Source organism: Plasmodium vivax, chromosome 8 (genome assembly GCF_000002415.2).
Source record: "Plasmodium vivax chromosome 8, whole genome shotgun sequence".
NCBI lineage: Eukaryota > Apicomplexa > Aconoidasida > Haemosporida > Plasmodiidae > Plasmodium > Plasmodium vivax.
Genome location: NC_009913.1, coordinates 796136 through 811589, shown reverse-complemented (window position 1 = coordinate 811589; position 15454 = coordinate 796136). Strand labels below are relative to the sequence as shown.

The 15454-nt window shown below is 50.3% G+C and overlaps 4 protein-coding genes across 4 annotated transcripts, besides 5 other annotated features; 2 read left to right on the top strand and 2 right to left on the bottom strand.

The window, feature by feature from the left end:
* Positions 1 to 17: part of a microsatellite that runs on past the window's edge.
* Positions 18 to 177: 160 nt separating this feature from the next.
* Positions 178 to 1887, bottom strand: PVX_095120 (diacylglycerol O-acyltransferase, putative; the record flags this gene model as incomplete). Its single annotated transcript, XM_001614440.1, has 1 exon — positions 178 to 1887. The coding sequence occupies one exon, from the start codon at positions 1885 to 1887 to the stop codon at positions 178 to 180; it is 1710 nt and encodes a 569-aa protein (XP_001614490.1).
* Positions 1888 to 4019: 2132 nt separating this feature from the next.
* Positions 4020 to 4042: a microsatellite.
* A 727-nt stretch (positions 4043 to 4769) lies between these two features.
* PVX_095115 (D123 (regulator of eIF2), putative) lies at positions 4770 to 7449 on the top strand (the record flags this gene model as incomplete). The annotated part of the gene is made up of 3 exons (XM_001614439.1): positions 4770 to 6788; positions 7080 to 7241; positions 7345 to 7449. The coding sequence occupies 3 exons, from the start codon at positions 4770 to 4772 to the stop codon at positions 7447 to 7449; spliced, it is 2286 nt and encodes a 761-aa protein (XP_001614489.1).
* Positions 5423 to 5452: a microsatellite.
* Positions 7450 to 7605: 156 nt separating the features above from the next.
* Positions 7606 to 8583, bottom strand: PVX_095105 (HesB-like domain containing protein; the record flags this gene model as incomplete). Its single annotated transcript, XM_001614438.1, has 1 exon — positions 7606 to 8583. One exon carries the CDS (start codon positions 8581 to 8583, stop codon positions 7606 to 7608), a length of 978 nt encoding a protein of 325 aa, XP_001614488.1.
* A 1793-nt stretch (positions 8584 to 10376) lies between these two features.
* PVX_095100 (hypothetical protein, conserved) lies at positions 10377 to 15015 on the top strand (the record flags this gene model as incomplete). Its single annotated transcript, XM_001614437.1, has 1 exon — positions 10377 to 15015. Exon 1 carries the CDS (start codon positions 10789 to 10791, stop codon positions 15013 to 15015), a length of 4227 nt encoding a protein of 1408 aa, XP_001614487.1. The 5' UTR covers positions 10377 to 10788.
* Positions 13234 to 13256: a microsatellite.
* Positions 14927 to 14999: a microsatellite.
* Positions 15016 to 15454: the final 439 nt, after the last annotated feature.

Below are 15454 nucleotides of genomic sequence, written 5' to 3'. Positions count from 1 at the left end.
TAGGCATGTAAATGCATCCCCATGTTGGTGCACACCGCAAACCGCACTGGCAAACCGCACTGGCAAACCGCACTGGCAAACCGCACTGGCAAACCGCATTGGCAAACCGCATTGGCAAACCGCATTGGCAAACCGCATTGGCAAACCGCGAATGGCACTGGCATAGCGCCCCCCCCCTCACCGGTGGAGAATGCCCTTGCGACTCCCCCAGGAGTAGTAATAAATGAACAAAATGAGGGGCTGGCCAGTGATGCAAAAGACAATCCAGAAAATGGAGTTCCCAGTGGTCTTGTGCTTTTTAAAATAGTCGTTGTTCGTCAACTGGATGAGGGGAATCTGCCCAATGAAAAAAAAAAAAATATATCCCGAAAAACCCAATTTCAAAGGAATGCTAATCAGGTACTCGTGCAGCAAAGCAGAAATGAAAAAAACAATCACCATAGAGAAATTTCTGTTAAACCCGTAGTAAATCAACGGCTTGTTAATATGCCTGTGGATGAAATAATGAATGGGCAGGTTCCACTTCCTCCAGTAATCTGCAAAGGAGCTGGCATTCCACCAGTCTTTGTAAAACAGCCTATCATCAAATCGAGTAATTTCAGCCAAAATATTGCACCAATGATGAAATACAATTAAAAACCCAATCAGCCAAATGTATAAAGTCCCAATGGAAATTTTTAGCATCCGCTCGATTATGTGAGTGACCTTAACAGTCAGCACAGCCGACCGGAATTCTTTCATGGTGAATGTATTTTCTATCGTAATAAAAATATACTGCTCTAGGATAATTTTTACCATTACGGTTAGTAGTATTGCCTCTATGGAGTATTTGGCCACGTGGGACCACCTGGTTCTGTCCGTCCTTGGGTAGGTGTACTGAAAACACAGCGTCGGCATCAGAATGTAAGTGAAATAATCCTTCAGTTTTAAACAGTGGGGGTAATTCTTTACGTAGCTTATTTCAAATGAGGGGTCCTTTATCCTCTCGAGATTCACCTGTTCAATGTGCAATTTTCTAGTGTCGTAACAAACTTGATGAAACGAATAATTTTTAAAAAACCAGACTATAGAAATCGTAAGCAGGATCGACGATAAAATTGGCTCTGCGTCGTAGTGGGTCACCGTTAGGTAGGGCAGCAGCAGGATGAACACGCTGTTTATGCACCTCAGTAGAAAAATTGACAGATGGAAGTTCTTCCACCCCCTCGGCTTTTCGCTTCGACTGTGAGGGTTGTTGGCGAGGGAGCCAAAGGGGTATCCTCGCGACGCGGCCACCGCTTCGTCCGCCTCCTCCGCTTCTTCCACTTCTTCCCCTTCTTCCTCCTGCACACCCCCCCGTTGCCCCCTCCTTCCACCTCTGCGCCTCACCCCCGAGGGGCTCTTCCCGCCGCTCTGCACACTCCCATCGTTTGTCGCCTCGTCACTCGCTCGGGAGCAACCCATCTGGTCCATAAATTCACAATTAGTTAACTCCTTCATCTTGCTGCCTTTCCCTTCACGTAGGAAGCGCCCAGAAGGCCCCTTCCTACCCCCGACACCCTCATCACTACCACACGGCTGGCACAACAACCAACACGTCACGTGCCTTTCTATGAACCAACTGAAAAACAGACTTACACTTAGACACAAAAAACAAATTAGAAGAGGCAAATTCTTCACCACCTCACTACTGTGAGGCAAATTCACAACGAACCCCTGTTTCTTTATGCGCTCCAGGATCAGCCTGAAATTCACGGTGCAAATTAAAATCACCGCCAAATTTAGGAACCCCTTCATGTCAATGTCTAGGGCCTTGTGCGAGAGCAGACTCGTCTGCTTCACTCGGTGCACGTTTTCGAACAGAGGTCTGCCTTTGAATCTTCTCAAGTCGTCATTTTCGCGATTCATTTTTCGCGCGAGGGGGTGGCGGTAGGAAGCGGAGTGGCAGCGGGGTGGCAGTGGAGTGGCAGCGAAGTGGGTAGGATCGGTCGCGGGTGACTCACCAGACAGCGGGACCTATCCCCGGTGACTCACCTTCAGCTAGACCTATCTCCAGCGACTCACCAGACAGCTGGACCTATCCCCGGTGTCTCACCACCAGTCAACTCGCCCCACTCGTCAACAAAACGCGCGTGCCGCCAGGCGAACTGGGTATGGAGCAAATCGGGGGAGGGGGCAGCGAATTGGGCAATCACATTTCGTTGCGTTATTTTGTGCTTCCTTTTCTGTTAATTTGTGCTCCTTCCCTGCTTGCTCTTCTCCCCCCCTTCGCCGCGGCCGCTGCTTCTACCTCTGGGCTCTGCCTTCCCCTTGGGACTCGCGCCATTCATTAAGAACACGCGTCCTGCGTCAGGTGCGTCCTTTTCTAAGAGGGGGAAGATTCACAAAAATGGGAAAAGTGCAATTCGCCCCCATGGGGTTATCGCTTCAGGGGTGGTCGGGTGGTGAAGCTTCTCCCCAGGGGAACAACTCCACATGTGGTGCACCAAACGGGGCTGTGGCGGACTCATTCTATCACATACGCTCATCTAAAACGTCGCTGTAGACAAATAGGCATCACCCCTGCGAGTGGACTCTACAACGGGTTGCTGTTCTCCCGGGGAGGGGGGCACTCACCACAGGTATACTCACTCGTCACCACATCTGCTCGTCTATGCAGATGTAAACCTACGCATCCGCGTGCGCGCAGCCTGCTCTCGCCTTACCCGTCAACGAAATGGAGGAACATCCTTCTGCGCGTGCTCTCTCTCGCTGTGCCACCTCATGCCTGTACGCTCCTGCGTGTGCAGACGCACTGGGTTGGAAGCGACGCCCAGGAAAAGGACGCTGGTGAAGCCAACAAAAAAGTGAAAGCCAGAAAAGAGAAAATTAAATAAAAAAAAAAATAAAAAAAAATAATAATAAATAGCTAATATGCCAATGGGGTGACGACAAAATGGTGAAGGGGGAGGGGCGGCAGAAAGTTTTTCACAAAAGGTGCATATGACAAGAGATGCATTTGCGGTGGGGAACCTTCCTGGTCACCCTATCGCCTTCTTCACGTGCGAAGGGGGAGCCGCTGTGGAATGGCTCCCTCCGCGGGGATTGGGAGGCCACTTCTCGTTCGCGATCACTGGGGAGAACGTCACCAGAGAGGGAGTCACCAGTGGGGAAGTAACCCGTGGGGAAGTCACCGTGAAGAAGTCACCGTGATGTAACTGCCCGTGCGGCTTCTCCAGCTGAATGAGAAACCATTAGGGACCGTTCCATACGCACGCGCATGTGTATACGAACATAAGCAAAGCTGCTCGCATGGCCACTCTCATGATGCTCTCATAGCAGCTCACATGCCCTCTTGCCCTGCTTAAGCTCGTCACCCCCGTGCGGGCATCGCTGCGAGTTGCGGCGATTAGATGGGGAAGCGCGCCAGGGGGAAGGAAGCCACGTGAGGGGAGCCAAGTGAAGGAACCCACAGGCTTAAACACAAAAAACGAACAACGTAGGGCCTCTCAAATTAGAGATGCGCGAAACGCGTCGTACAAAAGGCGAAATGAAAAAATTAATTTCCTCCGCGAACGCGTAACCTCACAACAGTTAGGAGGAAGAAAAAGAAAAAAAAAAAAAAAAAAAAAAACACTCCATTAGGATGAATGTGATGCTTGCACGCCTGCCGCTGCGTGTATATGTGTACAGAGGCGGCTTGTCACACCGTTCGAGACTGCTCCCTTCGCGCGGCTCGAATAGGTGCAGCCCTCTCACGTTGCAGCTTCGTTTAACTCTCCGTTTCTCCTTAACCAGAGGTGCTAGGAAAAATGCCTCGCACAGGTGCCACTCTTTTGCATACAAATGACATCCCCTAGCCAGGAAGCTACGAACGAAGGTGAACTGACGGAGGTAGATGCTCATCAGTTGCGTGCCCCTCAAATTTTGCAATTCGGGGAATCGGCAAAGCGGTGCCGCGGTGCGGCTGTACAGCGGTGAAGAGAGACCAAACTGATAAGCGGCGGTGGAGAGGCCAAACTGCTAAGCGGCAGTACAACGGCGAAGCCTTAAGCGTGAAAAAAAAAAAAGCCCGTTTCTTGTAAACACGCCAAGATGCTACTCTCACATGTACATGCGGCTGAACGTATCTGTGCAAACCATAGGAGCGATCCGATTGGTAGTTAACCCACTGGCAGGATGGCACTCCGAACGCTGCTCAGCCAGTCGGCCCTACTAAAAAGAGGTGCAAAATGGGGGGGGGAAAAGAAAAACGGGACGGGCTTGCCACTCACGGTGGGAGGGTGAAGAAGCACGTTATCCAAATGGGTCCCTTCCCTTTTGGCACCCACCCAGGAGATAAAACAAAACAATTGCAGCACTGTTGTTCAGTCGGTTTATTTTTTTCCGTTGCGGTAGCAACTGAGTGGAGAATGGCTTAGCATATATTTCTATATGCTCCAGAATTGTAATCTGGAAAATATATTTTTTTTTTTTTTATTTTTTTTTTTTTTTTTGTATCATTTTTAACTTTCCCGGGGTGAAACGCTTCATGGCTGCATCTCGTGGCGTACATGCAAACGTTGCCCAACTTCACAACATAGGAAATAATAGCAGCGATGAATGCACGCATGTCCCCCGTGCTCATTGCTAGCAACTGAGTGGACCGTCGCTACCTGCTCAGTCCGCTCATCATTCCCGGTTGGAGCTTCTCTCAAGGGGGGCGTCAAAATTTTACCATTTTGACAGGCACCCAAATTGCAACAAAGAGGAATGCTTTGAAAGTCAGCGCTGCATCGAGAAAGCTCAGACGATTCAGTCGCTCCGCAAAAATGGACACTGCCCAGGAGGGTATGCAGGGCGACAAGGGGGGAATCCCCCCAAGGGGTGACGTGGACGAAGCGGTCAAAGCGGTCGAAGCGGTAGAAGCAACCGAAACCGCCGAAGCAACCGAAGCGGCGAAGGAAGAAGGCACGGCGGACGACTGCCCCTGCGTGACGCACCCCCTTGGTGACGACACAGTCCTGCTGAGCTCATTCCTTTACGATTATTTGATGAACAATTTTGAGCGCATCCACCTGATTCTTAACTCTCGCAAAGTGAAAGATTCCCTTGTGGGTCATGTTAAGGAGAAGGCACAAAAATTGAAGATGCGGCTGGAGGACTGCGAGCATGGAAGAAGGGTACTCGGGCGTGATGAAACCCTCCAAATGGTCCGTGAGATTCACCTGGACGGGCTTCTTTTGCTGAGCACTGATGAAGCAGACGTGGAGTTTAGCCACAACTTGGTTAAGGTGGCAGTTGATCTGCACCCGGACAGAGGCGTCGCGACGGTCACTTCGAACGAATGCACCCTCATCAGTAGGAAGTGGGACTACAACCTCGGCGGGGTTGTCGCGGGGGGGGGCCAGCCAAACGGGGTAGCCACGTCGAAAGAGGAAGCCCCATCGAAAGAGGCAGCCACGCGAACCCCCCCTGCGGCAAGGCAAAACCAACTCAAAGTGGTGCTCAGGGGAAACGAAGCCAACGAAGCCAACGCCGCCAACGCCGCCAACGCCGCCAACGCCGCCAACGAAGCCAACGCCGCCACCCTCGCCAACGGGGTGCTTCGCTCCATCAAGTTGCACTCGATAAGTGGGGAGACCACATTGGAGGAAAAAAAAAAAAAAAGTTTTTCCCCCAATTTCCGCGAATGCTGCTGTGCACCTTCGGCAAATGACGTAGAAAGAGGAATCCGCCAGATGAATGCCTTCTTGTTCTCCCTGTTCGAACCCCACTTTTACAATTCCTCTTTGAAAAAGAGCAATGCCATAAGGTACAAAGAACTGTATGAAATGTATCACAGCGTAATGATAAAGTCGCGTAGCATAAAGTTGAATGATGAGGTCGTCCGGTACCTCCTGCTGGATTCTGTTTTCCTCCCAAGTTACGTCAAGAGGAACAGGCTGCGGGCTGTGCAGGAGGAGGACAATGAGTACTCGTCCTTCGATTCTTACTCGGACGCATCCTCGGGGGGGGAGGCGGTGGAAGCGGCGGCGACGGCGGATGAGGCCACCCACTCAGAAGTGAAAAGCGCACACGTAAGTACCAACAACGGAATTGAAGAAGCGACTCAATTGAGGTGCCCCCAAGACGACCCCACTAGCCACCCCACTCACAACCGCTTCCACGATGAAACGTCTGAAAAACGCCAACGGAAGAGCCTCTTCCAAAGCGAGCAGTTCCGCAGCCAGCTGGAGGAAATCCAACAAGCCATCGAGGAACTCAACGGAAGTGTCTTCCTGCGAGTGAATTACAAAAATTTGAAAAAGGGGTCCTTCGTGAACAGCTTCAGCCTGGAAGTTAACACTCTCTATGACGCCCTCCTCATGCTAAAAAGCAGCACGGACGTTTACAAGACGTTGAAAGAAAACCAAACGAGCAGCGAAAACAACCACCTCATTCTCTCCAAATACGTGCATCTCAACCTCTGCTTCCTCTTCGATGTGTACGTCTATCGCAACAGCGTCGTGGCGGTGTCTCAAAAATGCCTCAACTATTTCTTCCCTTTTTTGTCTAAGCCAGACGTTATTGAAGATGTCATACGCACCATAAGCACCTTCTTCAAGAAGCACATTCGAGACACCTTCCCTCAGGACCACTACATTTTGCAGCTGTACATTCACACCTTTAGAAAAACCAACAAGAAAAAAGTGCTCCTCATAAATGCCAAAAGCTGGCTCTTCAAAAATAAGCACCCCGTTTTTACGAACAAATTTTTGACCAATTATTTGTTCACCGAGGGGGGGGAGGCCCCTGGAGAGGAGGATACACATCGGGGGGGCCTAACTGATTGGGGCCGCTTAACCGATGTGGGCCGCTTAACTGACGGGGGCCGCTTAACTGACGGGGGCCGCTTAACTGACGGGGGCCGCTTAACTGACGGGGGCCGCTTAACTGACGGGGGCCGCTTAACTGACGGGGGCCGCTTAACTGACGGGGGCCGCTTAACTGACGGGGGCCGCTTAACTGACGGGGGCCGCTTAACTGACGGGGGCCGCTTAACTGACGGGGGCCGCTTAACTGACGGGGGCCTCTACAAATTTGATGCTTCCTCCTTTGCAGTGGAACCTCTAACGGTTCTGAAAAAGGGAAGCGGCGAGGTGCACATGACCACCACCACGAAGGAAGAGGAGAAGGGCAACCAAGCGGGTGCTGCCAAAGAGGAAGCCCAGTCTGATTTGTACGTCTGTGATGGCGTCCTCTACTACTGCATCACGAAGGATGAGGCGATTTACAAGAAGAACGCCAATTTGTACCCGAAGGTAATTGCCGGCAGGGGTGCCCCCACCGCTGTGTAGCTTCACCGCTGTGTAGCTTCACCGCTTTATCGCTTTACCGCCTTACCGCTTCACCCCCCCTGCGCAGGACCTGAGCTACGTCAAGGAGGGCGAAATCGACATGGACAGTCTGCTGCAGACCATCAAAATGCAAAACGAGGGCGCCCCGCCAGAAGGCAGTGCTGCTGGCTGAGCGGGTTGTGTCTGCGAAATTCAAATGGGAGCCCTGAGGCGGGGTTCATTTGGGAAAGGCCGCACGGGAAAAAAAAGGCGTGAACGCGGCCAAGTAAGCGTGCGTCAATGCGGGTGTCAATGCAGGTGCCTATGCAGGTGTCTACGTACGTGCGGCTCAGCCCCCGCCGCTAACCCCGCCGCTAACCCCGCCGCTATCCCCGCCGCTGCCCCCTCCACGGTTAAAGTGGAAGCTCGTCCCGCAGGGGCAAACGGAGGTGACGTTCGGGTTCGTGAAGATAAACCGCTCCGTCAAATCGTCTCTGTAGTAATCCAGCGTGGTGTTAATGACGTAGAGTATGCACTTGCTATCAATCGCTAGGAGGATGTTCTCCCTACCGTCGTCTTCAAAGATAAGTTCATCATTTGCATGCAGCTCATTCTTATGAACAAAGTTAAACGAATGAGTCAGTCCGTTGCATCCTTTGATTATGTAAAATAATTTTAAAATGTAATTTGGATCCCCATCTTTCTTGCTCCGGTATTCCTTTACTAACTGCTTAATTTCGTCCCTTGCCTTTTCCGTTATCGTCACGATGTCTTTTTTTATGCCTTGTCTCTTCTTTAGTAGCCTTTCCAGCTTTGCCTCTTCATCGTGGTGGCTGCCCAGGGGGGGGGCCCTCTTGGTAGCATGTTTACTCCCTTTTGGGTCTTCACTCGGAGGTGTATGCTTACCCCCTTTGGGGTCTCCACTCTGGGGGGAGCTCTTCACCGTACCGCCAACTCCCCCGCCCCCCCTATCCACGGGGACAAACTCGTTTAACTCGTTCAGCAGATACTCCTGCCCCCGCCGTTCTTCACTTTCATCATTTGGGCCAAAGCTGGCCGTGAAGTGTGCACCACGTTTGGGGCCGCCCTTTGGGTCATTTTTTGCGCCACTTCTTAGGCCACTTCCTAGCCCACTTCTTACCCCACCTGTGCGAAGGGTTGCCTCCAATTCGGCTTGACTCACCGCCGACTCCTCAAACGCGTCGTTTCTCCTATTGCGGCTTATCCTCACCACCAAGTGGTCCAGCCGCTTGGCTGCCTCCCCTTTGCTGGGAACGCTGGTTTTCTCAAAATGGTAGGCGTACCTACGTGGGCCACAAAACATCATTCGGTTCACTCTCAACAGGTGGAGCAGTCGTTTCGAAAAGGACTCCATGTGCATTTTGCAAACATTTTGTACCCTCCTGTTGCGTGGGCTCAACGCGGTGGGGCGCTCCTTTGGAGAGGACCCCTTCCTTGGCATCGCCGCCTGCTTAGCGTGCTCCCTCGGTTCACCGCTCGGTGCGCATGTTATGTTATGCGATGTTATGTAATCTGATGTTATGTAATCTGATGTTATGTAATCTGATGTTATGTCATGTTATGGTGGGCTTGCCCCTTCACGCGGTATCCTTTTTCTTTCCCCTCGAAATGGTATGGCTATGCACAGATCGAGCGAGTTTCACTCCCCCGGGTGGAAAAAAAAAAAAAAAAAAACAAAAAAAAAAAAAATAATCCCAATTACAGTTACAATTACAATCGCAGTCACAATCACTGCAAGCGTGAACGAAATGTTCCTTGGGTGTCAAAAGAAAGAAGCACACTCGTCCTGCTTTCAAAAAATGAGGAGTGTACATCCCTTATGAGTGGCGAACAAATTTCCTCTTTATTTCAATTATCCTTTTGCGCAACTTTGCAAAGATGAATGCACAGTTTGCGCGTGCAGCGGGAAAAAAAAAGAGCCTCCAAAAAAAGAGGATTGACGCGGAATGGGACGAAATAAAGCAAAATGAATGTTAAAATAAATTTCTTCACTTAGCTGTGTTGCCTCTTATAGCAATTTTGCGTAACAACATTCGTCCAAGCGGTTTTGCGCGCCCTGCTTTATGTGCGCACTTACGTGTTGGTTTTTTTTTTTTTTTTTCACCAAAAAATGATGTGATGAGGTGGAGCGGGGGGGCTGCCTCCTCCCCTTTTCAGGCGTTGCAAAAAGGAACAACGTGGAAGTTTTTTTTTTTTTTTTCGCGTCCACTTTATGGACAGCTTGCCAAATTTGCAATGACGTGGTTTCACCCTATTCCTGTTGGTCAGCCCATTCGCGAAAAAAGCTGGAAGACAGCCCCAATGGGGAGGTACATTCCCCGCGAGGAACGCTACACCATCAATCACGTGTGTAGCGGTTGGCTTGCACACGTAGAAACCACTTCCACGAGCGAGAAGAAAGGAGGGGGTCCTGCTCCGATGGGTCATCCCCACCCCCGCTTTGAAAATACATTCAAAAGGAATGATAAGCAGTCTGGCACATGCGCGTGTGTGTTTATGTATGTTTATGGTTGGAGGGGGGAGGAAATGCCTCCCCGGGGGGGTTAAAAAGGAAACCTTGCAACGTCATACGTCCCAACACGTGGCAGCTTTCCCTTTTCCATTTAGTCAAGAAGCCAAAGGTGTCCATTAAAAAAAAAAAAGTTATGAACAAAAAAAAGAGCGACGTAACCTCAGTGTGGCTGATCACCCCCCCAACGTTGTGCCCTCTATGATGCCCACGAACATGGGCCGGCTAGCCATCCCACCCATTTGCTCCATTCGAAAAGGAACCTTCACGTTCAACTTTACGATGTAGGAGAAGGCCCTATGTTGGAAAGGCCCGCAGCTTAGGTCTTCCCTTTTGCTCCCCTTATACGAAGCAACAAAGGGGGGAGAAAAAAAAAAAAAAAAAAAAACACACATATGTGTACATATATGCACATATCTACACATGTACACCCCCCAACCCTGTCTTGCATACCCCACCGCGCTGAAAAAAAAAAAAAAAGTACCAAAAGTGACGTGACAAACGAAACGTGCCTACCTCTCATTGGGGCACCGGGAAACGCATTTTTTCGGGCGCACGCTGGAGAGCCGCCTCGAAAAGGGAAAGCTAATGGCCGGACAAGTTGAAACCCTGCGAGGTGGGGAAGGGACTGAAAAAAAAAAAAACCTCCCCATGTCGAGAGGGAGACGCGTAGCGGTAAAGAAGCGTGAAATTTCTCAACTCTCGTGGAAAAAAAAAAAAAAAAAAAAAAGGGAGAGCTGAACTTAGCAGCATGCACACAACCTCTTTAGACACCCGGGGGTGACGAGTTTTCCAGGCAGCGCCATGCTTCTTCAAGTTCCTCAGAAGCGGAACCCTACACAGTGTAGTAACCTCGTATGCGCGTAAAAATACACTTTCACAGGGGGGAATTCCTCCGCTCGTCTTCTCACCTGAGAAAGGGTCCCTCCCCATTTGTCGCGCCTCTCCTTCGAGCAGCCCACCCATCGGTCTCCACTCACGTGAACACCCACCGATAGAAACATGTACGCCAAAGGCGCCAACGTGCAAAACGGGGTGAACGGCCCCAAAGACGAAAACTACCGAAATGATGAAAATCGCCGAAATGATGAAAATCGCCGAAATGATGAAAATCGCCGAAATGATGAAAATCGCCGAAATGATGAAAATCGCCGAAATGATGAAAACTGCCAAAATAATAAAATGAACATGAACAACTACAAAAATATAATGCACAATCAGAAAAAGAAAAAAATGGGCCTGATGGACATGGACTATTTAGACCAGGCCGTTAAGTTTAGCAAAGCGGATAAGAAAGGCAACAACTGCGTGGCGGGCAGGGGCCCCCACCAGGAGGTTTGCGACGGTGCGCAGGTGGAGGAGGAGGAAGAGGAGGAAGAGGAGGACGACGAAGATGACGAAGAAGACGACGACGATGATGACGACGACGATGACGATGATGATGAAGACTACCAAATTGGCGACGACGAGGAAGACGACGACGATGACGATGATGACGATTACGAAGAGGAAGAGTTCGACGAGGAAGCCAGGCAAATAAACTTCAACTCTTATAATAATTACTATTACGAGGCAGGCAAGGCAGAGGAGGGAGAACACAATCTGCAGACGGACCACCAGAGGGGGGATAAGAATGGAAAGCTGCAAAACGGGGAGGCCAAAACGGATAGGAAGAACGAGCTGATGTTTGAGCGCTACAACAAGTTGCTGGCAAATTACCGAACCAAGAAGGAACAAATGACGAAGGAACAAATGACGAAGGAGCAAATGACGAAGGAGCACTGCGGCGGAAAGGCCACGTCCAGGGAGGGCGGGGAAGCCGAAGAGGCGGCCTCCTGCTGCTACAGCTGCAACAGTAGTGACGAAGCCGCCGCCGAAGCCGCTGCCGAATCCGCCGCGTGCGGAGCGAGCCCACCCCTCAACAGCAGAATCGCCGATGAGCGTAACCCCAACAGTGAGTACTACCTGACGGGAGACACCGCCTACCTGAGGGGAGAAAACGACAGCTTCATCGCAGATGTGCTGAACCGAATAGACCAAATTTACAACAAACAGTCCAGGTACTCCAATTTAAAAAATGTAAACGACAGCAACAACAGCATCTGCATAAATGATTTGAATCTGAATCTTATAAGCGACTACCTAAACGTAGACATCTCCGTTTTTCACAAAAAAACTACCGTCTTGCTTTTGGGCAATCCCCAGAGTGGAAAGAGCTCCTTCATTAACTGGTTCACCGAGAGTTACGTCCAAAACACCAGTTCGATTGCCAAGAAAAACGAAATCACCTACGTTGATATAAAAAATAATTTCAAATTTAACTTTAAGAGGTTAAATAATGCCAATTACCAATTTGGGCTTATGAATAGACACAAAAATAGGGGCGGATCTTATGGCTCCTCTCACTACCATAGGGAAAGACAAACTACACAAATGAACACTAACCATATGGGTGACCCCAACGAGCAGGACCATCTCTCCTCTCCTGGTAGTCCCATACATACCATGGATGAACACAATCAAAATGAGAGAGTAATCCTGTCAGGAGAAAACTGCGATTATCTGTTTAAGCCATTTCAAAAACTACGGAAAAAAGCCCATAATGTTAAAAAGTACCTTTTTGGAAAAATTTGCTACCAGAATCATCTAACCAAATATATGAACAGAATCAATTCAGTTTCTTTTTTAGATACCAGTGGGATCAATGACATCTGTGATGCAGAGTACGACGAAATAGTTATGAACCTGTCTAAATACGTAGATGCAATTTTCCTCTTTATAGATTCTAACCAGTTTTCTATTAACAACAGGCTCCTTCGAATTATTAACTATCTGATGGATAACCAGCTGAACAAAGTCACCATCTGCCTCACCAGAATTGACATGCTTCAAAAAATTAGCCTCTACAGAGTGGTCTTCTACCTCACTCAGTACTTTTTAAGGAGCTTAAATTTGTTCAGGTACAGCCTGGCCAGCCCCCACGGGGCCGCTTCCCTCCTCGACGGGGCGCAACTCGAGCCGGACGCGGGGCACCACGGAGCAGCCAACGGACGCGGTGAATTTGATTGGAGAAGCGGGCTGCCCAAACAGAGCACCCTCGACTGGCGAAGCGGGCTGCCAACACAGAACACCCTCGATTGGCGAAACCCCCTGAGCAAGAACGCCCAGGTGATAAACCAGTTCTTCAACAGATCCATTCGGTCCTTCCAGAACGTCCTGCTCTTCCCCAAAATGATCACCAAAATGATCAGCCGGAGAAGCGCGGGGGGGGATGTAGACCATGTAGCACAGTGCTACGGAGAGGAAGAGGGAGGCTATAACGAAGGAGGCCGCAGCTACGGTGGGGGAGCGCACCACTACGCTGGAGAGGAACCCTACCAGGACGACCGACCACCCCGCTATGGGGGCGACCAGAGCAACTTCCACACACCGCACAGGAAGGGCGAACGCGCGCAGGAGAAATCCACCGGCGAAGAAGAGACAGGCGGGATTTTGAAAAAAATTCTGACCAAAAGTTACAACTCGTTTAAGGATAAAATACTCAGCTCGGCGAGTGCCGCCAAGGGGGGCATCGGCCGGTTAAACTCGATGCGGGCAGGGGGGCCAGCTCCGGCGGGGAAAGCCTCCATGGGCCGCGCGTCCGTGGGGAAAGCCTCGACAGGAAAAGCCTCGACGGGGCCCCCCCCCACCAAACGCGGCGACCCGCCAAAATCGACCGAAGGAAAGCTGAAAACTCACCTGGATAAGCTGTTCGAAAAAAAAATAAACTACGGGGACTGCCTGAAGAACCTGAGCATATTCTGCGTGGTCCTCATCTACGAAGTGGTAACAACCATCTACAGTCTGCTCCACACCAGCATAAACAGCTACATTAAGAGGACGAGTGGGGGGCGAGGACGAGCTACCAACGTCGACAGGCTCCACCAGTTGGATGATGCCAACAAATTGAAATACACCGATGTGCACGACAGTGGGAGCAACACATATAAGGTACTCGAGTTTTTGACCATCTACCTTCCCGAAATTCCAAGCGACTTACTTAAAAAGGAAAAGTGGAAATATGAAAAGGCGAAACTCGAAGGAGCCAATCGAAAATATATTCATGAGAGAGGAAACAGGTTTAGCTGTAACGTTCCATATGAACATGATCCGTATGGGGGGAGAGTGAAGAGCGATTTGAGTGGCGATGACCAGGATGACCACATAGACAGCAGGCATGGCAATTCCAGGTATCCTCAGAGGAGAAGCATACCGGAGGAGTATCTCTTTTTGGGGAATGGGAACGCTGGGATGAGCAGATACGGGGCCCACGCCAGGGGGGACTACGCCAAAGGGGGTTACCCCCGCGGGAGCTACTTCCCCGGTGCGGATAATGACGTGTCCCGCGAGTCCTTCCTGACGGACAGCGACTACCATGTGAACGGGAGAAGCTCGGCCTACCTCCCCCCCGGTATTCACAGCGGAATGCGCAGCGGAGTGAACAGCGGTATGCACAGCGGAATGCGCAGCGGTATGGGCAGCGGTATGGGCAGCGGTATGCGCACCGGCTTGCGCAACGAAGACGTGAGGGAACTTAACATGATACACGAGCTGCTATTCAAAATCGACGAAACGATCGACCTGAAGAGCAACCAAAGCATCTACATGCTCAAGCGAGACCTCGAAAAGATTAGGAGCACCTGTTTGAAGAAAATCACCGACAATGAACACGTTGTGAAGCAAAACAGGTCCCTTAGAATTCAAAATATAAAATTTTATTTCTTCAAATATATGGCCATCTTTTTTGGCTTTATTATTTCCCTACTGAGATACGACCTGCTTGTCTACTTTAACTTCATCAAGCCAGAATTGCTCTTCAGCATCTTTTCAAAATATTTCCTCTTCCTTTCCTCATACAATAAAAATTCGCTGTTCATTGCTGTGAACGTGTTGTTGGTGGCTGCCTACTTGTGTCTGTACGTCAGGTACAACCGGCGTAACTACTTCAAGTCGCTGGGCAAGAGTGACCTGAACAAGCTCAAGATCATTTTGCTCTTCACGCAAATCATCTTCGACGAGATTAACCAGCTGCACTTGAGGCTCCTCGGCGGGCGGGAGCGGGAAGACCCCGGCCAGCCCAGCGCGCCAAGCGAGTCAAGCGGGCCAAGCGACAGGGAAGGCGAGTGCGGCTGGTACGGCGGCGACGGGGACTATCGCCACTCCCGCCATTCGCGCCATTCACGCAGGTGAGGGGGGGACGCGCGCCCAACTGAGAATCTCCAAGCTGGCATGTGCGCACCCCGCCGCGGAGAAAAAAGAACCCTCAGGGTGCCGCCTACCACTCCCAATGATCAAATTAATTACACAAAAAAGGGAAAACGCGGCGAAGGCCACGGAACGGGTTGGAAGTTTTTTTGAAATGCGATAAGTGCGGTGCCCCCCACAAGGAGGGGCCAAAATTGTGCAACGTCTTTGCGCGGCTGGGGATTGCTTGTGGGTCAGGGGAAAAAAAAAAAAAAAAAAACATAACATAACATAACATAACTAAGGAGAAAAAAAGCGTACAAATACGAAGAGAAAAAACGTACAAATACGAAGATAATAGCGTATCACTTCCAAAAAAGAACGAAAAAATAGACAAACTTCCCAAAATGAACAGACGCAAGCGAGAAAGTGCGTTTTCCCATGC